Source organism: Myotis yumanensis, unplaced genomic scaffold (genome assembly GCF_028538775.1).
Source record: "Myotis yumanensis isolate MYYU_CA2020_CCGP unplaced genomic scaffold, mMyoYum1.0.hap1 SCAF_2, whole genome shotgun sequence".
NCBI lineage: Eukaryota > Metazoa > Chordata > Mammalia > Chiroptera > Vespertilionidae > Myotis > Myotis yumanensis.
This window is the reverse complement of record NW_027223753.1, coordinates 160,855,579-160,880,707: the sequence shown is the minus strand read 5'-3', so window position 1 is coordinate 160,880,707 and position 25,129 is coordinate 160,855,579. Positions and strand designations below refer to the sequence as shown.

General features: G+C 50.3%; 1 protein-coding gene across 1 annotated transcript in view; it reads left to right on the top strand.

Moving 5' to 3' along the window:
• The window catches only part of MYLK (myosin light chain kinase), a 166,415-nt gene that overhangs the window by 49,644 nt on the left and 91,642 nt on the right, over positions 1–25,129 (top strand). Inside the window, exons 3-10 of the mRNA XM_070406351.1 lie at positions 3,192–3,237; positions 4,689–4,848; positions 6,006–6,171; positions 7,862–7,880; positions 9,070–9,605; positions 10,137–10,343; positions 13,149–13,283; positions 16,456–16,608. Coding sequence (XP_070262452.1) covers positions 3,192–3,237; positions 4,689–4,848; positions 6,006–6,171; positions 7,862–7,880; positions 9,070–9,605; positions 10,137–10,343; positions 13,149–13,283; positions 16,456–16,608 — 1,422 coding nt within the window. The remainder of the gene's footprint in view (positions 1–3,191; positions 3,238–4,688; positions 4,849–6,005; positions 6,172–7,861; positions 7,881–9,069; positions 9,606–10,136; positions 10,344–13,148; positions 13,284–16,455; positions 16,609–25,129) is intronic.

Here is a 25,129-nt window from a genome sequence, read left to right as displayed (position 1 = left end):
CAGGGGCATTAAGTATATTCACAGTGTTGTGCAACCATCACCACTGTTTATCCCCCAGACAGAAACCCCTCTCACACTGAGCAGGCACTCCCCGCCCCACCCCAGCTCGTCACAGCCACTAACCTGCTTTCTGTCTCTATGGATTTGCCCCTTCAGAACATTTTATATACATGGAATTGTACATTTTTTTTGGTGTCTTGCTTTCTTCACTTAGCAAATTTGTTCAAGGTTCATCCATGTTATAGCATGTCTCATTACTTTATTCCTGAATATTTCACTGTATAGATAGACTGCTTTTTGCTTATCCATTCATCAGTTGTCAGTCTCATGTTTATCATATCTTTACTCCAAAATGAAATGAGCATTACAGTAGGTTAAGTGCAGAGAATGGTACATGGATATTTAAGGTGGGAGTCTTAGTGATTGGGCATGTTGCTGATGCTGTGGCATAGAGCGTGTGTACTAGTAAGAGGGCATGTTTACCTCTGTTTGGATGCTGGAATCTTTTCCCTTTTTAAATTTTCTTTCTCCACACCTTCCAACTTTTTTTCCTTTTTTTATAACTAGAGTTTTTGTTTTTTCTTTACCATTATATTTATAGGTTCTAGAACAAGACAACTGGATAAAATTATCCATAGTCCCACCACCCCAAATAACAGTTGATGCGTTTTCTTCTGGTCATTTTCCTATGTTTGGGTATTTCATTTTTTGTAATTATAATCACATTGAACAGAAAATTTTATATGCTGCTCTTTTTCATAAAATTTCACTAATTTAGAAAATATCTGAATATCTATCATGTGCTGGGCACTGTTCTGGATACCTCTGGTGAATGAGTAAGAAGTACGGGTGGGATGTGGTTCGAGAGTCATCAGCTTCTGAGTGATATTTAAAGTCATGGGGCTGCTGCATAGTATTCCATGGTGTAAATGTACCACAGCATTTTTATCCACTCATCTACTGATGGGCACTTGGCCTGAGACAGCATGGAGGGGCCTGGAAAGTATTATGCTGAGGGAAATAAGCCACTCAGAGAAAGACAAGTATCACATGAAGTCACTCATATGTGGAATCTAATGAACAAAATAAACTGATGAACAAAATAGATCCAGAGACACAGAAGCATGGAATGGACTGTGGAATCTCAGAGGGAAGGCAGGGGAGGATGGGTGGGTGGGAAGAGATCAACCAAAGAACTTGTATGCATAGATGCATAACCCATGGACACAGACAATAGGGTGGTGAAGGCCTGAAGGAGTGGGGGGAGGCGGGCTGGAGGAGGTCAATGGGAGTAAAAGGAGACATATGTAATACTTGCAACAATAAAGATTTTTAAAAAATGATAAAGTCATGGAGCTATCCACAGACTCCTGGGGGAGAGCCTAGGGTGCTGAGGGGAAGACCCAGGACTCAGCTGCTGCAAAGGTCAGGCAGAGGAGATGGACGAAGAAGGGTGAGCCTGGAGAATCTGAGAAGCAGGAAGTGAAGGAGAAGGGCTTTGAAGGGGAGTGGCCCCTCATGTCAAGTGCTACAGAACATCCGAGTGAGTTGAGGAAGAGGATTACCTGCTGGGTTTGGCGAGATGGTGGTCCGGATGGAGCTCATGGAGTAGAGGGAGTCACAGCCCAGATGGAGTGTGCTGAGGAGCCAATGACAGGATATTTTAACATACTTCTATGTTTCATATGTTCTTAACATTTTACTTAACCACTTATTGTCTTCCTACTGTGTGACATTTACATCATTTCCAACTTTCACTACAAACAAGACCGAAGTGAACAGCTGTGTAAACTTGCTTTTCTACTTTTAGCATCATTTCCTTTGACTGGAGGCACAGAAAGGAAGTTGCTGGCCTAAGAGCAGAGTACTTAGAGCTCATGTTTCATTCGCTCAGATCCTTTCTAAAAGGGCTGACTGGTACTCCCCCCTCCAGCAGTGATGGAGGGGCCCCAGCACCCCGACTGCCATTGTCAGTGGGGTCCTCCCTATCAGCTTAGAAGTTCTCTGAATCTTGAAGAGCATTGAATCGCAAGAACAAAACCGCACTGTGGCATGAATACACACAGCTCACTAGATAGTTATGTTAAACAGAATGCAGGTGCTGCAATTGCCATTCCACATGGAACCACGCTTAAATGTGACGCTGGTGTGTTAATCCTCTTTCGCTGGGGTTCTGGTGGAACCTTAGGCCAGCTATGCCAAGGGAAATACGCAGCCATGACCTTCACCTCCCATTCCTATGCATCCTTGTAGATGGGATCGGTGCTGACATGTAAGGGAATCTCCCCTTTTCCAGTCAACACCCTGCAACCTCTCATGGCAGCTGCCTGCTCATATCAGGGAGTGACACCTGCCCTTTCCATGTGTGCCTCGGGTGGGGTTTCATAAACATTCCAGCTTGTGGCAGAGAGAGAACAACTTCCAGGCTGATCACCATCGCAAAATGCCCTGCCCTCCCCTTCCTATTCCTCAAAAACACCCACCACTTTATAGTCACTGCGTGGGCACACTGTGAGTTGTCCCTCCCGCAGTAGCAGCTGGATAGAAGGAGCTGACCCCAGCTGTTTCTGGGTGTGCTGGTTAACGGCTGGCTCCACAGTAGTGCATCTCCGGTCATCGGCTTCATCCCAGCAGGATGGGTGTTGCTATTTGCTGGGCTTTAAGCAGAAAGATGGAGTGTTGAATGTGTCCAACATGAATAGATGTGGTAAGAGAGATACAAGGACCGCTCCCTCCAACTGAGTCATTTCCTGGAGAGACCGTGGGTCACCATAGATAACCCCCAAAGTGGAAGCTCCAGCTGTGGATCACAGATAACCCCCCAACCCCAAAGAGGAAGCCTCAGCGGCAGTGACAGCTCAGCAGGTGTTGATGTTCACGAGTAGACAGGCCCGGGTGCAGTCCTGCACTGTTACCGGCTCTGGGGCTTGAGTGGGCGACTTCTCTGAATCCCATTGTTCTCATCTGTTTAAACACTAGAAGGATGATGTAGTACCGGCCTCCTTAAATTATTGCAGGAAATCAGGCGATGATGCATGTAAAGTGCCCAGCATATTGCCTGACCATACGGGCTCAGTCAGGGTGAACTGTGTCCTTTGTTGTCCCATCCATTCTCGTTGACTGACTCCTTGCTCCAAGTTGGTGGCTGAGACCGGACTCTTCAAGCCTCTTTCTCTGTTTCCTACTTGCAGGGGGCTTTGTGAAGAGGCACGGTCAGCCTGTTTCCAAAACCTTGGGGTAAGTTCTGGGATGTTCAAGCCAGGGTAAGGGCTGGGTTAGCTTTTCCTGCTGACTTGACAGAACAGGTCTAGGGAACACATCTTCTTGGGGATCCTGGGTCATGATAACTAAAGTGGGAGCCTATTGGGATGTGATGGGCCATTCACACAGTGCCTCCTGACCTGGCCTCTGTGGATAGCCCCTGGACTAAATGCTGCTAAATGCTAAGGAAGGGGGATGTGTGGCCATATAGTCTGCAGGGATGTCTAACAATCAAGGCAATAGTTGAAAGACTTAAGTAAGCAGACTTAGAAGAGGCAATCTATGTGACACTTCTTTTTTTAAAAAAAATATTTCTTTATTGATTTCAGAGAGGAAGGGAGGAGAGAGGGATAGAAACATCAATGATAAGAGAGAATCATTGATTGGCTGCCTCCTGCACACCCCCTACTGGGGAACGAGCCTGCAACCCAGGCATGTGCCCTTGGCCGGAATCGAACCTGGGACCCTTCAGTCCACAGGCTGACACTCTATCCACTGAGCCAAGCCGGCTAGGGCTATGTGACACTTCTTATAGAAGGTAAAATTATATTGGTAAGGGTAAGTAATGGTAGCAGCTGTAACAAACAAGACCCCTAATCACAATAACAAAGGGAAAGTTTTTTGGTGGTGTTTTTTTTTTTAACCCTCACCCGAGGGTATTTTTCCATTGATATTTTTTAGAGGGTGGAAGAGAGAGGGAAAGACAGAGAGAAATATCGATGTGAGAGAAACACATCAATTGGTTGCCTCCTGCACGTGCCCTGGGCCGGGGAGGAGCCTGCAACTGAGGTACATGCCCTTGACCAGAATCGAACCCAGGACCCTTCAGTCCGCAGGCCAACGCTCTATCCACTAAGCCAAACCGGCTAGGGCGGGAAAGTTTATTTCTTACTCAAGCAGTCAATTCAGATATTCTTAAACAGGTGAAGAAGTTTCCTATTATTTTTCAGGGATCCAGGCTCTTTCCATTTTGTAGCTCCACCATCTCCTAGTTCTCGGAGCCTTTGCTGGACCCTGTGCATCTAGCCAGAAGAGTGGACAAGAGAGAGTGTGGAGAATCTCACAGGAAGTTTTATGGGTCCAGTCTGGATATGGCATACAGCACTTCTGCTTGAAGTCTGTTCGCCACAACCCAGGTGTTTGGTCAGAACTCAGTAGAATTCAAGTGTATCCTACTTTAAGGGAGTTTAGTAAATGAAGTCTAGCTGCAGGCCCAGGAGGTAAAGGAAACAGGTTTTGGTGACACAGGTTTTCCCTGGAGATACAGGGGGTGCATCAGAAGTGTGTTTGAGGCACAGAGATGAGCAGGCTGCCCTTTACTGGTCCCTGGCCCCAATTAAGTGACTTGGATGGCATCAGAAAAAAAGAGATGTGAATTGCTGCAGTGTCTGAGGCTGGATTCTCTGCTGATTTCTTTCCCGGGACAGATTCACATCCCCCACAGTGGAGACCCGTCCCAGCATCTGGGGAGAGTGCCCACCAAAGTTTGCTACCAAGCTGGGCCGTGCGGTGGTCAGAGAAGGACAGATGGGGCGATTCTCCTGCAAGATCACTGGCCGGCCCCAACCACAGGTCACCTGGCTCAAGGTGAGGTTTTGTCTGCCCCAACTCTGGCCAGACCTGGGGACCCTGAAGGTTTAGCATTAGGCCCTTGGACCAATGGGGGTGTCTTTCTAATCAGCCCCTTCTTTTTCATCCATAGGTGGTTCTTGGGTTTCTCTGTATGTTTCACAGTCATGCTGGTTCCTGCCCCTGGCTGCATACTCTCCCTCTGTTACTCAGTCCACAATGTCCTATAATCCACACACACACACACAAAACAGCGTAAGACTTCTGTGCAACACAGACCCAACCATCTCCACAGAGTGGAATTTGAAGCCGTGGGACTTGGTTTTAACCCTCAGCTCCCTGGTTCACAAAGCATGTAATACCGGCAAGTCTTTTGGTCTCTTAGAACCCTGGTCTCCTAATCTGGGAGGCAGAGCTCTCCCACCTGCCTTGAAATACTCCATGTGGAAGTGCTTTATAACTCTTTCAGGTCTGGGCGACGTGGAGGAGGAGGTGGTGGGTGGGAAAGTGGAGGCAGCAGCAGGAAGTGGAGGGGGGAGTGAATGTTAACCGGCACTGAGGAGCCGTGGAACCCCTGGATTAAAATGAGTGATGGGACACTTTTTGTTTGTTTGTTTGTTTTTATGGGACACGTTTTACCTATTTCCTGATTCTCCTGAACTGACCTTGAGGAAAGAATAAAAGGGACAAGGAGACAAAGGAGAACTAAAAGGAGGAATATAGGATTTTCCACTGAAAACTGGGGCTCCTTTGAAACAGGTTCCATATGTCTGCTCTAAGTTCAACCAAGCACCACACTGCATACACAGACCTGGGGTCAGGGCAGTTGGGCTGTTCAACGACTACTCTTGTACAGCGTGGGGAATATAGTCGGTAACACTGCAGTAACTACGTGTGGGGTCAAGTGGATTCTAGACTTCCCCGGCTGATCATTTCGTAAAGCATGTAAATATCTAGTCACTACGTTGTGCACCTAAAACTAACATGATAGTGTATGTCAACTGTAATTGAAAACTGTCTTTTTAAAGCCTGTTTTCTAAGCGTGTTGACAGGGCTCAGACAGAGGGCTCTGCTGCCCAGGCCCAGGGTCTGTCCCACCCTCGTGGCTGGAGGTAGGAGGACAGAGCCAACAGGGGAGCAGGTTGCTCTGACCAAGCCACCCTCTCCCACCACAGGGAGATGCTCCCCTGCAGCCCAGTGCCCGAGTGTCTATGTCTGAGAAGAATGGGATGCAGGTCCTGGAGATCCAGGAGGTGAGCCAAGACGACGTGGGAGTGTACACCTGCCTGGTGGTGAACGGGTCCGGGAAGGCCTCCATGTCCGCCGAGCTCTCCATCCAAGGTAGGCCCAGGAGGCTGGTGCACACAGTCCCTCCTGGCGTCTGTACCCTCCTTGCGTGTCCATTATGCGTCTCTGTGTTACACGTGTCCTATTCACATGCTCAAGTGTCCCCAGAGGCAGGGTCTTGAACCCGAGGGAGGAAGTAGGAGGGCAGCACAGACACGGCCACCCTCCGCCCCTCACACGTGTCTTCATCTTTTCTTGTTCAGACTCCTTTTTTATGTCTCTAAATGCCCATCGGAAGAGCGGACATGGCTAACACCATCACCCCAAATGTAACCTGCCTAAAGTTTAACTTACCATCCATGCTTCACTCTATCCTTCAAATCAACTTAACTCTGTCTCCCCCATGATCCCCCCTTTCCTTCTCCCCCGGACCGGACATTCCAGCCTCACCTTTCACCCCTGCCTCCTCTTGCTGTAATCGTCTGTCCCTGTCAGTTCTTCCTTTGAAGTATCTTTGAATATGTCTTCCTCTTATATTGTCCTTGGTCCCATCAAGTCCAGCCTAGGAACGTCGGAGCGTGTGGAGCGGGAACCTTGAGCAAGGTGGGGTCTGGAGGACCAAGGAGGAAAACAGCCTCCGCCTCTCCTCCTCCTTTCTCACCTTTTCTGCTGTGATGTGTCTCTCCCACATTTCCTTCCTTCCCAGAAACTGTTCCTCCTCACTCTCATTACCATTTTTGGCCCAAGCATTTATCACAACCCACAGAAAGAAATGTGTTCCGCATTGCAACTCAGGGCATGCCTCTGTATATAAACATATTTAACTGAAACAAGTTTCTTGAAACCATCCTGAGTTGTACCATGTACGGTACATGCTGCTATTTTCTGTTCCATCTGCATCATCTGGCCCGACCACAGGATCCAACCCCACAGCCCACTGCAGGGGCAGGACCTGCTGTGAGGCATGGCGAGTAGAATCTTAGTCACTCTTCCTTTACTTGCCGTGACGTTGAATTAGAGACCTGCTCCCTTCTGAAGTACTTGATGACAAAATCCTATGTCATCTGGGATTTGTTTTAAAACACTCCCAGAAAACGCTCCAGAAAACAGAGCAAAGGAATAGATAAGACTGGCAAAATATTGATATTTCCTTCATCTGGGTGATGGAGCTCAGGGTTATTGCATCCTTCTCTCTACTATTGTATGTTTTGAAATTTTCCATGATAAAATATATAAAAAAAAATAATGTGGCAGGAAAAACTATGTTTTTTGAGGAACTAAATAAAAACACACTTTTTCTTAACTTTTTATAGCAGGTATGTATTTTAAAAAAATGATGATCTGGGTGGTGGTGTTTTTGAGGGCCACGTGTAAGTTAAACTGTTTGGGTTTGGAATGTTCAGCACGTGTTTATTTTTGTTTGTCCCTCTATTGGCTCTGGTTCCGTCTATGGCTAGAGAGCAGGACAGGTGCCCTGCTGCAGGCTGTGACGGCAGAGCCACCGAGACAGCCCGGCAGCAGGGGAAGCACTGACAGTCCTCGGAGCTCAGAGGGGCTTGTCAGATTAACCCAAGACGTTCAGGACCAGGGAAGCTGAAGGAGAGAGGGAAGTGGGACCGTGGGTGAGGGGGAGAGATCTTAAGGGATGACAACTCTAGTGGAAGAGGTTGCTGTCTTATTCCTTTCTCCTCTTGGTGTATAAAATATCCCACTAACAGTGTTTCTACCCTCTCCCTTTTTCCAGGTTTGGACAATGCCAATAGGTATGTTTAGGTTTTGTGATTATTATGTTTCCATCTAGAAATGCCCTGAATTTCTGAGTCATGGGGGAGGGAGAACTGTTTGGGGGTGTTGTTTCATTTTGGGTGTAGAGGGAGGGAGAAATGTTTGGGGGTGTTTTATTTTTGGTGTAGGGGGAGGGAGAACTGTGAGGGGGTGTTGTTTTATTTTGGGTGTTTCCTTTCGTTCTCCTATTGAACATGCCGTCAGGTTCTATTTCAGCCTTGCCATCAGTACTGAGACTCTGGACTCAGTGCCACCGTCTTTCTCAGCGTCTGCTCAGAGTCCTTTCCAGTCGTGTCACCAGGAAGGGCACGGCCATCCTGGTCCTCTTTCTCAGGAGCGCCCTCCCCGCGTGCAGGCTCAGCGGCCTGGGTGCGTGGGGCGAGCAGATACCTGGTGCTGAGAAGGGCTTGAACAGAGCGCACTAATGCGTAAGCGCAGATGATAAGTCTGAGGAGAGTAACAGAGAAGAGCGTGTGTAGGCTCGAGGGCCAGAGAAGCCTTTCCTGAAGGAAGACATGATGCTTGAGCCCAGGTCTGTGAAGAGTGAGGTTAGCTGGTGAAGAAAAGCTCAGGCAGAGGGCAGGTGTGTGGGCTGTGAGGTGAGAGGGGGCACAGGGTCCCCGTGTGGCTGCAGCCCAGTAGGCAACGCCGACGCTGTCTTATGAGGTTCAAGGGGCAGCAGAAGCCCCTGCTCATAGAGGCACCCTGGTAGGCCGTCTCGGGAAGCTCAGTTTTGCTCTTCACGTTATGGAAAAGCTGTTGGGAAATCTTTAAGTTTGAAATGGCATGATGCATGTTTTTAGATTGACTCGCCTGCTCCGTGGAACATGGAACAGAGGGGCCGCATGAACGGGGAAGTGGGGGTGTGGCTGAGACTGGCTGGTTATTGTGGAGAAGAGAAATAAGGCAGATTTAATAAACGTGGGACGATCAGGCTCTGGACTGGGGATGAGGGCCAGGGAAGGGTCGAGAATGGCTGCTCGTTCTCTAGCTTGGGAACCTGAGAACACTGCAGAGCACACTTTTGCTCTCACTTTCTCTTGATCCATGGGCTTCTGTGATCCCTGGAATCTGTGCTTGTGATGAGTAATGCTTGTGAGTAACCAGATGATCATTCTATTTCTCCTTCTCCTGCCCCGCTGTCCTCCTCCCCGCCACCACCCGCAGGTCAGCGTTGAGGGGAACAAAGGCAGCCAGTTCAGATATCAGGAAGGAAGTGGCCAATGGAGTCACACCAGGGCCCAAACTGGACAGCCTGGGAGCTGCAGCTGAAAGTAAGAACTGCTCCAGCACCCAGAGAGGCGGCCCCCCCGCCTGGGCCCCAAACAGCCAGCCTCCGCCCCTGAGGGAGCCCAAGCTGGAACTGCCCGGGAACTCGCCCAGGAAGGCCCTGAGGACCCCTGTCCTGCAGAAGACTTCCAGCACCATCACCCTGCAGGCCACCAGGGTCCAGCCGGAGCCCAGGGCACCGGACCCGGGCACTCTCCTGCCTTCCAGAGAGGCGAAGGAGAGGCCAGCCGCTCCCCCTGCAGCCACCCTCCCCACCAGGCAGTCTGTCCTGGGAACCCAAGACGTTGTGAACAAGGTCACTTCCAGGAAAATCCCCACGGAGAGCCGGAGGGACTCAACATTCCCCACATTCGACAGCAAGCCCCAAAGCCAGGAAGTCCGTGAAGGTCAAATAGTCAAGTTCAGGTGTGAGGGTGAGTAGAGCTGAGGTCACTGGCCCCACAGTGTAGCCCTGGGTGGCCACTCCCTCCTTCAGCACAGTGTCCGAGCCTCCTGCACCACCCACCCCCTTGGGCACCAGCCACCCTGGAAGCCACTTTGCAGGGGCCGCCCCTCAGGAAGGACTCAGTCTAGTGTTTGAGAAATACCCAGCAGTGCCCTTGCTCATTGTTGGGTAGAGCATCAGCCTTGCGCCCTAATTCTCACCACCCTGGAGGGGAAACTGATCATCACCATCAAACACCAGCCACAGGCCTCCTCCTCTCCTCCCTCCTGCTGGCTTTGGCTCACCTGGAGACCTAGCTGTCACCCTGTACGCTCCCCACTAGGACCCTGCCCCTGTCCTGGGTTGTTCACTTCTGTGACATGGAGGGTCGAGGGGTAAGAAAGTGGACTCAAGCAGGAGGCAGCTACACACCAGTCTGAGCTCTTTCCTGGGTTCAGCCTCCCACCCTCCAGTACAGGGTGCTCTCAGGGGACCTCACGACCTTCACCTGGCCCTGCAGTTTCAGGGATCCCAAAGCCCCAAGTGGCCTGGTTCCTGGAAGGTGTCCCCGTGAGGAGACGAGAAGGCACCATTGAGATCTACGAAGATGGTGGGTCCCATTACCTCTGCCTGCTGAGAGCCCGGGCCAGGGACAGTGGGCGCTACAGCTGCATAGCCTCCAACGTCCGAGGCCAGGTGTCCTGTGACTGGACTCTCCTGGTAAAAAGTGAGTACATTCCTCCTGGTCTCCCTGGGTTCTGGGCGAGGGGCGGGGGGAGGGGGGTGGGGAGAGGGAGGGAGGGAGAGGGAGGGAGGGAGGGAGGGAGAGGGGGATTTCATATCCTGAATAAGGTCATCTCCCACAGCCCCCACCCAGGGTGTCCAACCCCGCAGACATTGTCCCCACATACATGCCAAGGCCAAAGTCACTGCTCCAGGACAGTGACCCTGACCTCGAGTTCATCAACATCACCTCAGAATAAACTTGCCCGGCCCACGCCCGCCCGGCCAGAGCTGCCTTTCTTGGGCTCCTCAGCTGCCTGGGTAGCGCCAACACTCACTTCTCTAACCACAGGGAGCCGAACGTCCCCTAAATATACGCGTCTAAAGTAACATGAGCTGATGTGGGATCCCACATCTCTTCTGTTTATTGTAATATCTGCTTATAAAAGTAATGGGTGTTCATTGTGGGGCATTTAAACAATACATGATCCTATGACTCAAATATATGATATTTTAATGTTTTTAAAACAACATCGACATTGTGCTGTATTCTAATTTGCTCATGTTACATGAGCTTCTTTATTTAATATTATTTGAAAACATAATTTTGATGGCCACATCATGTTTCATAGAATAATGTACCCAATGTAGGCATAGTCTTATTGTTGAGTATTTAGATTGCTCCCATGTGTTCACTCTTGTAACAAAACTGTGATAATGCTTGTACCCATCTATCTTTCTGTAAAATTTCCCCCTCTTTCTCTTTTTTCCTATCACAGCAGAAAGCTGTCTGTTTCCCTTAGGGAGACTTCTCTTTCCACTCTTTCCCTTCTCCACAAAGACTGAAACCAATAATATCCCTCTCCCGCCATTCTCTCTCCCCCTCCCTTTACCCAGAGGCCCTTCTTCCCCCGTGGGCATGCTCTGCTCTTCCCTGTGCTGAAGGGGAAGGAAAACTCTTCCTTCTGCTTCACTGCCTCTTTAGCTCCAACTTTCTCTGCTCCCTCTTCCTTAAACTTGCTGCCACGTAGAGAGAGTCTCTATTGCCGGGACTGACCGGCAGACCTTGAGCCACGGATGAATGGATTACTCTGACACACATTTCTGTGAAAGAGAGGCTAAGAGGCTGCTTGGCTATAGCAGCCAAGCAGCCCTGTTCGCCTGCCTCCATAGGCTTTTATTGTAACAACAGCTTGAACCAGAATTGGCTATTAAGTACACTTAGCAGGGTAAGCATCCTTGAGAAGACACATGCGTCTGTGGTGTCTTTTAAGCAAGGATGTGTCTAAGTAAACACCTGGTGGCTCAGACTTGTTTGGAAAAGTCAAGGCAGGGGCAGGCACCTTCCGCCAACTCCTGCCCCGTGCCTCCCCACTCTGTCACAGCTTCTATGACTGTAACAGCTAACACTCCACCAGAAAAGCCTGCTCAGTGTGCTGGCACTTGTGCTAATGTTCTACTTGCATTGCTCCATTTAGTTAGCCCAACAGTGTTACAAGCCAATTGCAGTCACACCCAGTACTGAGCTGTAGTGAGGTTAAGTGACTTGTCCAAGGTCACATGCTTTGTAAAAGGTTCCTAACCCACGTTGGTTGGACATGGAAGCCCACACTTTCAGTGGCTCACAAAGGCGTTTTTCTAGGGAGAGAATTGGACACCGACGGGGAAGAAGTGGAGGTGGTGCCTCCCCACACCCCCTTGAGGTAGCCGTCCATCCCTCCCTCGGGTCCAGTCCCTTTCAGATGCCCCATGACTGACTCCTGGCTGCTCTCCCCTCAGGGGAGCTCTGGTCTAGTGGAGGAAGTGTGAATGTAGCTGAGAGCCTTGCTTCACCAGTGGGCTTGGCTATGGGAAATTATTAGCTTCGTCTGTAAAGTGAGCTAAGACAGAAAACGCATGGCCTTGTCACAGTCACGTCTGGAGAAGTACCTGGCATATAGTAAGCCCTCGACTATGGGGTTTGGCCCTTAAACCCTTGCAGTATAATCACATGGCTTGCCTCTCATCACTGTACTGAATAGCATCTATTGAAAAGCACAGATGAGATGTTTTTTAATCATCCAGTCTAGTTACCTTTTCTCAGCCGTCAGCCACCTTGACATTTCTGCAGCGTGTCCTAGTTGTTGTACAAGAGATTATCTATCCCTATTGCTCTTAATTAAGGTCCTCAAACTACAAAATGCTCCCCAGTTCACCAATGTACAGAATTCTGGGAAGTCTAGCTGAGTGGTCCGCAAGGTCATCATCATGTGGAAGCTTCGTAAGGCACAGTCCCCACCCGCAGCAGCCCTGGGCCATTGGCGTGGGGTGGAACACTGGGACGCATATGTGTCTGTCATCTGATTCAGTCCTGGAATTGGAAAAAGTAATTATGCTAACTTAAAATCGAAATGTTCTCACGAGTGACCTGTCCATGTAAAAAGACAGTCACAAGACTGTGCAGTCACCGATGGATATAAATAAGCTTAGAGACACTGGACAGTGGAGTAGGACCAGAAAGGCAGAAGGAGGAGATGTCAGAGTCAGACCAGGCAGGAGTGTCCATGTCCCATGAGCAGAGGCAGGCCCAGGTCCTGAGCACCCCCATATGTGGTGCTTTGTGATGGTGGAAAGCCCTGCCAGGTACTCCGCCTCAGGCTCCAGGTCTCTACCCCAGAGGTGTGCCCGCTTCCAGTGTGAGGCCTCTGAGGAAGCCCTGGGTGCCCAGGGCAGTGAGGTGTCTACCTGTGAGACTTGAAGTGACTGTAGTCAGTCGCCAGAATGGGCCAGCTAGGATCTGAGATGGCCTGTCTGTTCTCTGCCCTCACAGGACCGGCCTTGATGGAGGCGGCCCCCTCCTTCTCCAGCGTCCTGAAGGACTGCACTGTCGTCGAGGGCCAGGACTTTGTGCTGCAGTGCTCGGTGCAGGGGACCCCAGTGCCCCAAATCACTTGGCTGCTAAATGGTGAGCCCCCCTGCCCCAGTGCCCTACCCCAGCCCTCAGGCCCCCTTGGTCCTGCCTGCATTCTCACTTGGCTTCCACACGTATCACTCTGAACCACATATGCATCAGAAGGAAGCACAGGTACAGGGAGAGAATGGGACCTGCCCTTGGCTGGGGATACTGGGCAGGTTACTACTCCCTCTGAGCTTTGAGCTCCTTGCCTGCAAGACGGAAATAATGCCACTTACCTTCCAGGGTGGCGGCCATGAAATTAAATTAGATCCTTTATATAAAACAGTTAACGAAGTGCCTGGGACATAGGTGCACAAGCAATTTAGTTTCTTTTTATGTGGCCAGAATTATAATAGGCCTTCAATAAATATTTGTGGAGTCAATAAAAGAACAAATACACCAAATTAATGAACCATACTAGAAGTTACTCAAAGGACCTCGTCTTTGATTTAGTGGCAGGTGGTGTTGGGGTCCACAGACCAGTAATTCTTTTTAATGGTATAGTCCTATGGAGACATGCCAACTTTTAAAAAATGTATTTAATGATTTTTGAGTGTGGAAGGGAGAGAGAGAGAGAGAACAAGAGAGAGAGAGAAATATTGACTTGTTCCACTTATTTGTGCATTCATTGGTTGCTTCTTATATGTACCCTGACCAGAGAGGGAAACCACAACCTTGGTGTATCAGGACGATGCTCTAACCCACTGAGCTACCCGGCCAAGGTAGCAAGCTTTTTTTTTTTTTTTTTTTGGCCAAGTAATGTCCTTTGAAAAAATTTTCATATATTATCACCCTCCTCTTTTAAAAAAGGCCTTTAAGTCCCAAAAGTCTGGAAGAACTCTAATTTTAGAACTGAGAACAGTCCATAAAATTGATGAAATTGAGCAAGGTCTGCTTTGGGGATCAACAGGGGGAAGGAAGGAGCAGCTGCCAAGAATCAGGAGACAAGGGCACGCGTCCTTCTCCGCCATCGAGTGGTTGGGTGACCTGGAAACCCCCCCCCCCCCCCCTTACCTCTCTGGCATCATCCATGAGGAGGTGGGCTGGAACAGAGGTTCAGGGTCTCAGCCAACTCTCAGGGCTGATGGGATAGGCTCCTTAAGGTAGAAAGGCACCCATCACCTATGCACCACACAGTGTCCAGCTGTTTGTGCACCACTGACATGTATGTTGCTTGGGAACCTCCCTCGTTGGTATAGTCTGTTAGGCTTTGATGGAAATTATCTCTCGTCGGTGAGCAAAGGCGCCATGGAATTTTCCTGTGTGTCGTCGACTTGGATCGCTAAGTGAGAACTGAGGTCTCCCCGCCCTCCACCCTCGCTAAGAACATAGCCCCTGTTGGATTCGTGACTAACTGCAAGGGGGCAGCCTCCTTGTGGCTGGGACGGAGCATGGGCGGTAAGGACTAGCGATGGATCTGAGTGAGAGAGCTTCACTTCCATCTGCCTCTGCATCCCAGCCAGAGGCGCAAGGACGTTCTTCTGTGAAGGGCCAGATAATGTTGTCTCCGTCAAGCTGCTCAGCGCTGCTGTCCTGGCACAGAAGCAGCCAGACACAATATGCAAATGAACGAGTGTGGCCGTGTTGCAGTACAGCTTTACTGATGGACACTGAAATGTGAATTTCGTACAATTTTCTCATCATGGAACAGTTCTCCTTTGATTTTTTCAACCCTTTAAAATCTGTAAAAACTGTTCTTAGCTTTCAGGCTGTACAAAAACAGGCTTCAGGTCAGAGTTGTCCCATGAATAGTGGTTTGCTGACCTGATCTGCACAGGACTGAAAAGCAATCCCACCTCCTTATTCCTGGTGAATCTTGGCATTTCCACACTCTGACCACTAGAGGGCATTGTGCTCAAGTTGGGTCCCCGTGGCCACTGACTCTGGTCTTAACCTTCGTGGAGCTGGGAGTTGTGTCTCCAGATCTGAGTGCCTCTTTTCTGGGGCCACCATCCCATCCCATCTGGCGGGGACAAGATGAGTGTGCCAGTAAAAAAGAGAGCTCTCACACATCTTGTCAGCTGTCAGCATGCTCGACAACAGAGGCCCTGTGAGGGCAGTCATGGGATGTACTGGTATTCTCAAGGAAGAGAGGTTTTAGGGTGTGATTGTCACAAAAAATAAAAACCAAGAGCAGTGGTCCACCCTCTCAGTAGCAGGACCCTGGCCCCTGCCGTTCCAGTCCCGATTCGGTGCAGGGCAGTAGGTCAGGCTGAACCTCCTCCCTCAGGTCCCGTGCGTGCTTGGCCGCCTCCGCCAGACTGTCATGGAGACGTGAGTGTTGTTATGTGCAGAAGAAAATATTGCATTGCAGGGAGAACACTTCTCTCCATACTCCCTCCCTCCCCCACTGCTCGCCCGCAACTTTATGAAGTGTGGCCTGACGAGGGAAGAAGCTGACATTTGCTTCCTATATGGTGAACGGACACATTCCTGCTCTAAGGCCACAATCCTCAGTGATGAGGTTTCTTTTTCCTGCAATGAAAGCTCACATCCTGGGATGATAAGGGCCCAGGAACATGTAGCATTAAGGGACCCACTGAGTTCCTAGCCTGCGTTTCTCTCCCCATGCAGGATTTTATAGATGGCCTCTCTGGCAGGGTCTCTGGAAAGAAGGGGCAAGCGTTGTTTCCACTTCCCCATGTTTATCTTTCTTGTGAACCCTAAAATGCCTCTTGTCCCGTGGAAGAAATGCACCTAATTGCAGCATCAGGTTGAGAGTTCTGGGAATTATCTGCCATGGGTATAGAATCATTGTTTCTGGAGACTTCTAAAAGGAGTCTGGCTGGTCTGCTCTGCCCGAGGCTGGGCTGTGGGCCAGATGACCCTGTGAGATTCTTTCCAGGCTCTGAAGTCTGTGAAGTCCAGGATGTGGACTGGGGGACTATTTATGTAAACAGAATGCGCAGAACTGTGCCCCTTTCCTTCCCGCATTCTAAATGCCTCCAGAACCTCTCCCTCAGTCCTTCCAGCTGCAGTCTCACTCCTCCACCCTCACAGTTACTCCTCTCCTCCATCTCCCTAGCACCTGCCTCTTTCTCCACCCACAAGCCTCTGCCCAGGTGGCTGGGATGGGGGGACGGGGGGAGGCTGGCTCCTCATTAGGTCTCAGTGTGTCCGAGCAACGAAGGTGAGCATCCCCGTGCTGCCTGGCCTGAGCCCTCCTGTGCTTCCTCCACAGAGCAGCCCATCCAGTATGCGCACTCCACCTGTGAGGCTGGCGTGGCTGAGCTCCACATCCAGGACGCCCTGCCGGAGGACCACGGCACCTACACCTGCCTGGCTGAGAACCCCTTGGGGCAGGCGTCCTGCAGCGCCCGGGTCACTGTCCATGGTAGGAGCTTCTGCAAACACACCTGTTTTGGAAAGAGGGCCCTGCACCTGAGAGCAGGCAGGTGGAGGAGATGGCCTCCAGGAGTCCACAGTGACAAGGGTCTGCCATGGGAGATGGACATTCAAACGCCAGTCCCTGCCCCCTCATCCCACCAGGGCGGAGGGGAGACGAAGCAGAACAAGGCAAAGATTCCTTGTCTGGAGCAGCTCCTGATCCGGTAGGAAGAAAACCGCACACTGAAAGATGACCTCGGAGGAGCACCCCTGTCCCCTAAGAGCTAGGGCTCTCGCAAATGCGCCTCACGTGCTGGGGGACACTGGGGACATTGTGCCAGTATTGAGGCCTCTGAAGGTCTGTCCCTGCTCCTCCCACCACCCAGGCTTGGTTTTACACATCACCAGCCTGGTGTGCGGTAATCTGATTATCCCCATCATCCATTGATCCTGCCAAGGGCTTAGTCCCAGGAAGGGGCAGGGCCGGCACAGAACTCAAGTCACAGCCGTCTGGGCTGTAGTGTCGGTGGTGGTGACAGTGGCCGGGAAAGTGTCCTCAGGTCCAGGTGTCCAGGTAAGCCTGACTCCCCACCTCATCCTGGCCTGGGCCGGCTCTTGGGGTGACTGGGGCGACTGGGCCTGGGGCCTTGAACAGGCTGCTCTGTGCTCTGCTTTCCCTGCAGACCAGCAGGAAGACTATGTCTTCCCACTCTGTCCCCTAGGGCCCAGGCCTCCCAGGGAGAATGTCCCTGTCACCTGAGCGGCCACCTTCTGGGTTTCACTGCAAAGGGAAAAGTCATGTGGGTTATGCGTTAAGTACTTCCACCTCACCTGTATTTTTTCATCTGGACCTCAGCAGCCCTGGGTGGGGGGTTCTGTTTCACACGAGGGGTCTGGAGGACTTGCCCGAGTACACCAAGTGAGTAAGTCAAGCTGCCCTTCCAAACCCAGCTGTTCCTGCTCCAAGCCCGTGCCCATTTCTGAGCCTGCCCTTTCCAGAGTGTGTGTCCCCTGGCCCAGGCTGGGCAGTGTCAGCCACGTAGGGATAAAGGAGTCGGCACTGACCGAGGGCATGGCCAACGCTGGCTCCCTGGGGTCTCTGCCAAGAGGGGACATGCTCCCTGGCCTCTCCATTTCTCTGAGGGGCCTAGGCATGGGGTCCGCACCGTGACCTGGTCTCTCTTCCTCCAGGAAGCCCTCTAGGCCCTGGTCGGAGCCTGGCTCTGACTCTGGGTGTTTGTCAGCCAGCGTTCTGGTTTCCACACTTATCCGTTTCCTCACAGATTTCATTTCATGGCTCTTGAGGAGCCTGGGGAAATTGTGTTCATGAGACTTAAGAGGAAACAAGAACAGATCTGAGCCTCATCTCCTTGGACCAGGGGAGCAGCTCTTACCTTTCCACCAGGAGCTCTCCCTGGAGGTTTGCATGCCAACCCCAAAATCTAGTGGCATCTGAGAGCCAGGCCTGTGTTCGGTGGGCGTGGCATTTCAGCCACTCCCTCACTAGCTTCGGCCTGTGGCCCCGCTAATCCAGGGCCTGTCCTGGTTGCCAGTGTGAAGATTGGATTAGAGAGACCCAGCTGAGCTGATAGTGCAGCTACAGGTGGGGGACCCCGGGCGAAGGATCGGGAAGTCTGGCAGCCATCCTTCCTGCCTCCTGGTTTGTGGGTGGTTGGGGCCTGCGGGACGGCCCATCCACGGGTGTTTTAAAGCAGAAAGGGCGGGGTCCGGCAAGAACTCCGAGAGGCCATTTGGACTTGCTCGGAGAGCAGCCCTGCCTGAGTGAGCAGCCCCTCCCCGTGTGGGATTTACTGACCTGTGAAGGCCAGACAGAGGCTCAGATACCATAAATGGTGAAGGAGGCCGAGAGACGCAGCCGCGCGCTGAGGCCTGCCACGCTGGGGCTGTCTGCACAAGGATCGGGGCTCGCCGAGCCTGGCACAGTGACACCCCTGGCCCCATGCCCCCAGGAACTTGGGAAGCTGGAGTCCACATGCTGCACCATCCTCCCTCCACAAACTGGAGTGTTTCTTACTTTATTGGCAGCTCCATTGGCTCCAGGTCCTGAAGGCCACTTAGGGGATGGGAGATGGCTGCAGTGGAGGCCTTTGTCCCCTGTGGTGCCTGCCGCTGTCTGTCCTCTCCCTCTGCCCAGGCCTGGCCTGTCTGCTGCCCTCAGTGTGGCACAGGGCCACGGTTGGAGTGCGGATGTGGCACTAACTGCCTGGGTGTGAATCCGGCTCCGCCGCTCACCAGCCCTGCAACCTCCAGGCCTCACCTTCCTCTTCTGTGAAATGGGGACACTGATAGTCACCCCAGTCCTGTGAGGGTTAAATGAGTGAGTACCCGTAATGTCCCCAGGATGTAGGAATTGCTGAGTAAGCATGTGCTGTTGTTCCACGGGGCCCTGATCTTTAAACAAAACAGAAGTTTAAAATGCCAAGTCTAAGGAGCCGTCTTACCGAAGGATCAACTTTGCCTCACTGGGCAGTTGACTATCTGTTTTGGTAAAGGGAAGGGGAAATCCGAGGATGGTCTCAGGCACCCCATTCAAGGGGCTCTGGCCACAAGAGGGTGCCATTCAGCAATGCATCTCCCTCCCCGTCGTCTGGGTTCCAGGGCAGAACTGTTTCTGGGGCAGCTCTGCTGGAGGCCAGAGCTCAGTGGGAGAGGTCAGCAGATACTTTGCTGAAGACCAGATGTGGGGACTCTTTCTCACCTCTTTAGCCTTTTGCTAAGGTTTTGCAATCATCCAGAAGTTGGCCCAGCACTCTGGCATGGTTTCTGCAGCCACTTTTTCCTTTCTCTGCCTCTTCTCCTCAGTATCCCTTCCTCCACAAATCCAGCTAACTCCCCCTCACATATGTCACTTCCTCTGGGAGGCCTTCCCTGATCACCCCCGAATGGGCTCTCTGACCAGCTGTACCTCCCTTATTATCATTGTGCTTAAACACCAGCACGTCTTCACTGAGCATCTGTCTGTGCCAGGTGTGTCCTGGGGACACGGCACGGAACAGGGCAGACAAGCTCTGCCTTCATGGCGTGTACATTCTGATGGGGAGACGGGTAAGACTCAACATCTGGTTGAATCGAACACTGACAAGCACTATTAGAAAATGAGGACAGAGGAGGGTGATGAAGGAAGTCTCTACAAGGAGGCGACTTCTGAGCAGAGACGTCAGTGGACTGGAGGAAGAGCGCTCCAGGCAGGCGGTACGCAAGTGCCAAGGCCCTGAGTCAGGAACCTGGTCAGCCTGTGGCTTGAGCAAAGTGAGTGGGTGGCCAAGTGGTCGAGGATGAGTTCAGAGATAGAGGCAGGGTACATCATGCAGGGCAGCCAGGGGTAAGGACAAAACATCCTGTTCTGTCCAATTTCACTTAGTTCCCCTGCAGACTGTAAGCTGCCTCCAGGCAGAGACCATGTTTTACTGTTGCAGGTGAAGCAGGGCCTGCCATGTGGACGTGTGTTCAGTGAATGAATGAAAGAGCAATCTGAGGTTGAGTCTCTTCAGCAGTGGCAGCGTGGGGGGAGAGGGGGCACGAAGGTGAGGGGGTGGGGAGGCCTTCTGTCCACCTCCTCACTTGTCTGGGGCTTAGTCAGTGCCCACCGGAGGTGCAGGAAATCCACAAACCAGCTCTCTCAAGTCGATCACCAAATATCCTTTCCTTGCCCCCACTGAAAGGGAAAAAAAATCCCCAGTAGTTAATCAGGCAATGAAAGCCTTCCCTTCTGACCCAGGATGGAGCCTAAAGGATGATTAATCCAAATTCCTGCAAAGACCAGGAAGATCTGAACAAGAATAAATTGTTCAGTGCATATGGACTGTGTCATTGGTGGGGGCTTCCTTAGGCTGGAATATTTTAATTTATCTCCTCTGGAGTATCTTTGTGGAGGCGAAAATTCTTAAGTGACTAGATTTATTAACCTACTAATTGCACCCATTTTGACATAGTTTTGAGCCCAATGGTTTGTTTATTTAACTGAAGGTCTGCTGGGCTTTTTAAAGACGCCTAAGGACATAGAAAAAAATGAAACTTAATAGCCATATTTATTAGAGAACTTGTTTTGACGTGAGGTCCTAATGAAAACAGAGGGCCCTAGGGAAGTCAGCCGTGCACAGTGAAAGCATCAGTAGAAGCCAAGGCCTTCAGATCAGGGGCAGCCACTCCATGTGGTAGCTCTGAGCACAGGCAGCCTCTGTGCCTGAAGACACTGCTGCCACCTCCTCTCTCCTAATCATGCTCAGGTGCTTTGCACCCCGTGTGATCTGTCCAGTGGGTGCCAGGTATGGACCTTGCCCGCCATGAATTTAAAAACACTGAAAGCTTTTAAAATACGTATGTCAGCTAAAGAGAAATTTATTGAAGGAAAAAGATAAGTATCGGTTTTAACTTGTCTTTAATATATATTAAAGATCTTTATTGATTTCAGAAAGGAAGGGAGAGGGAGAGTTAGAAACATCAACAATGAGAGAGAATCATTGATCGGCTACCTCCTGCACAGCCCCACTGGGGATCGAGCCCGCAACCTAGGAATCAAACCATGACCTCTGGTTCATAAGTTGATGCTCCACCACCGAACCATGCCGTTCGAGCAACTTGTCTTTTTTTTTTTTTTTTTTTTGAGGACCTTAAAACATCTGCCCAAAGGTCTTTCAAATTCTAAGAAGGCAAGCAGTGAAATGTTAAATTATTTTAAAATCAATAGTTTTGTTTTATATAGGTTGACTATAAAAGTTTGGACATGTAGGTCCTTCCTGTCCCAGAAGGACTTCCAAGTACATAGTTTACATCTGTGTCCATGTCATAGAACTTGAGCCTCGTTTTACTGATCAGAGATTTATACTGTCTACTTATGCAGCACATTGTAGGTCATAGCTGCCAATTGCTAGCTTGGAGTTCTTGGTCGAGACTGCCACCCCGAATTACAGCGCTGTGTTCCTATTGGCGGAATGCGATCCGTGTTGATCGTGGGGAGGAGCGTGGTTTCCAGGCACTCATCAGGATGGAACGTTGGGTGGTTTGGATGCTGTATCTTGATGTTTAGAGCTTGATGATACTTCAGGGCGGTCAGAAGGCTGTGGTTGCAATGGCCCCAGCTTCCCATCCAACAACCCTATCATTACTGGTCAGAGATCTTTTTTAGGATGCCATTCGTCATTGTTTCCTTTCATGCTTTTCCTTGCACACTTCTCTTCTCATTTGCTTCTTAGGTTCTGGAGAAATCAGTGGGGGGTGCGGGGACAGAGCCAAAAGAGAGCCAGGCTAGGGGTATCGGTGTGCCTCAGATGCAGCTGTTCTGCTGATCCTCCGAGTGGGGTTATTTGGTTAGGACTTCTTTCAGAAGAGAAGTCAGATACCTCCCTGGGGATTTGCACTTTGCACAGATGCCCTGCAGATGGGACGGGGCCGGGCCCCACTTCAGCTGGGTGACAGTGACCTTCCTTTGATGAGTCCTCTGGAGCCAGAGTCCTGCAGTTTAGGGAAAGGAGGAGGCTAGTCTTCAGTCCTAGACCAGGCTGGATTTTGAGCACCAAATAAAGGAAGAAGGGAGGACTGTGTTTCCAGAACTCCTTTCAGTTGGTGATTTACTGAATTTTCATAGTATAACAGTGTTTGGAGTAAATCAGATTTGCTGTTGAAATGGTATTTTGTATTCTAATGACTAAGCAAGATAGGTCAGGTTCAAAGCCTAAGGAAAATCCTTAGGAGATCTGAGAAAAAAGCGATCATTTTCCTTTCCCCTAACTTCCCAAGAGGTCTGTGTGTCTTCCTGTCTGAGAAGTGTTAGGAAAGGGGACATTAGGAAGTGGGGGAGGGCCATTCCACATCCATGTTCATTTGGTGATCACCTCTGAATCCAGGTTGCTCTGAAGTTGCTGAGGCTGAGACTTAGTGAATGGCTATGACAGCAATAGGTGGAGGTCATTTGCGGGGGAGATCCCTGGGGGCTCCTTAGATGGTAGAGTATTTTGTACCAATATGCTATCTGTTTTATATTTCTGTGTCATCCGTTTAAACACTTTAAATGTAACATTTCATAATTTTTTGTTTTAATCCAAAACAAGTTTTAAATGAACTGGGAGACTGCAGTGGGCCATTTTCAAGGAAAACTCCTCAGCTATTCATGTGTGAACATGTGCATTTAATGCAAATTCAATCCCTAAGCCTGGAGCTTCAGAGAGAAGCCAGCTGGCTAGTAAAAGTTGACAGGTGAAGGAAACACTTCTCAAAAGAAATTCAGAATTGTTTTTCCTGCTAAAGCCATAGAAAGAAGAGGAAGGACTTGGAAGGGAAGGACAGGAGAATTATCGTAGCACAGAGGGAGCCGCGGAGACCTCGTCAGGCACTGGGACACAGGCGGGAGGGGCTCTTCATTTCAAGCCCCAAGAAGCTAAAGGCCTTGTTCATGTCTCCAGGCGTGAGGAATGGGTTATACAGGTTACTGTGTAAGAATGAATGAGAAGGGTAACTTGTACCTGTTGTGTGGGTATTTCTCTCTTTCTCCAAACAAGAGCTTTTCAAAATAAAATATCGGCTTAATATCAATTCATGTGAGTTTTAAACTAAAACTACTATTTTTTTTAAAAAAAGGAATGAGTTTGGGGTTTTTTAAATGTTTTTATTGATTTCAGAGAGAGGAAGGGCAAGGGAAAGAGAAAGGAACATCAGTGATGAAAGAGAATCATTGATCAGCTGCCTCCTGCACACCCCCTATGGGGGATCGAGCTTGCAACCCAGGCATGTGCCCTGACTGGAAATCGAACCGTGAGCTCCACGGTTCATAGGTTGGCACTCAACCATTGAGCCACACTGGCTGGGCCAAAACTACTATTAGTGTTTTTAATGAGGGACATTGTTTTGACAGGAAAATCTAATCAATTAATAAGCTGTTTGTTTAATTACCATAACAATGATCTTTCCACCTTTGAAATAAGTCCACTTTATGGATAAAGAAAACTGAAGCTCAGAGGTTAATAATGTTAGCTGCCTGACAACCCAGCTAAGACGCTGCAGCAGGAGGCCTCCCCCTGCTCCAGCCCTGTGCCGTCTGCTTTGCTGCTCCGGGACCCTGATGAGCTGTTTGTCTGGTACCTTTGCTTCACCAGAGCAAGAATTGAATGTTTCAGTTCATGTCTTAGGAACTGTCTTGAAAAACAGTTTCTGATGAACAAAAATGGGCAAGCAGGAAGTCAGAAGGTCGGTGGGAGTGGAAAGCAATGTCTTTCTCCCTCTCCTTCCTTTCCCCTCCGTCCTTCCCACATCGCCTCTCTCTTCCCCCCTCTCTTGTCTTTCCTCTCTCTGTTCTTCCCTTTCTCCTACTGTTTCTCTTTCTCAAGTCCTGTTGACAGCTTTAATCTGTATGGCATCATTTTCACTCATCAGTAAACTCCTTATGAGTATTCTTAATCTTAGTTCTTTTTATTTTTTGTTAATCCTCACCCGAGGCTATTTTTTCCACTGATTTTTAGGGATAGTGGAAGGAGGGAGGATGAGAGACAGAGAGAAGCATTGATGCATTGATGTGAGAGAGACACATTAATTGGTTGCCTCCCGCACATATCCCCGACCAGTGCCAGGGATCAAGCCTACAACCGATTTACATGCCCTTGACAGGAATAGAACCCAGGACCTTTCAGTCCAAGGGCCAAAGCTCTATCCAATGAGCCAAACCAGCTGGGGCTAATCTTAGTTCCTCCTTACCCCCTGGAGCACAGGCCTGATCCTTTCCCTGTCTCTCAGCATGGAACATGCATCCAGTGGCTAACCACTCAGGTGATGACGGAGCGAGTCAGTGAGGGAAGGGAGAAGCATTGGCCAGCTGACCGAGTACCAGAGTGATAGATCTGTTCACTAAAGTTTTAATCCTGGGCAGTAATCAAGGAGCCCAGCACTCTTGGAATGCAGAGAGAAGGCCAGCCGGCTCTGGCCTTGGGCTCAGCAGGGCAGCCGGGAGCACAGTGGTGGGAAAAACCTGGGGTATATTTAGTCTGGCCCCGTTTGAGCTGGGCAGCAAGTCTGCCCCTGGGTCCCAGGGACGCTTCTCTTGCTATTTGTGTGCTATAGCCAGTGCCTGCCCCTCCTCCCCTGCCCTCCTACCTCTGCCTCAAACCAGGATGGTGACAGATGACCACTAACGCACAACCCCAGCAGGGCACAGCTCTAGGATCACCAGTGACTCTGGGCATGAACATAATGACCCGAAGCTCCTTGTGGGATCCAGGTGGCTGGGCCTGTGTTCTAGGTCAGTGGAGGGAGAGAGCCCAGACCAGGACCTGCCAACCAGGTCAGCCCTGGGGTCTTAGTTCCCTCCACGGCGAATGGGGGCTCAATCTCCCCCACCTCAGAGGAAGTTAAGGAGGACACTCAACAGAATCATGAACATCCTTCAGCATCATGAAATGCTGAACTTTGTAAGGAATTGTTACAATATTATCTCAGACTCTGCCTCATTCAAGGTAAATGGGGACTTTTCTCCTAGTGATTGCCAGTTTGAGTTTGCCCAACCAAGAAGGTCAGTTGGATTA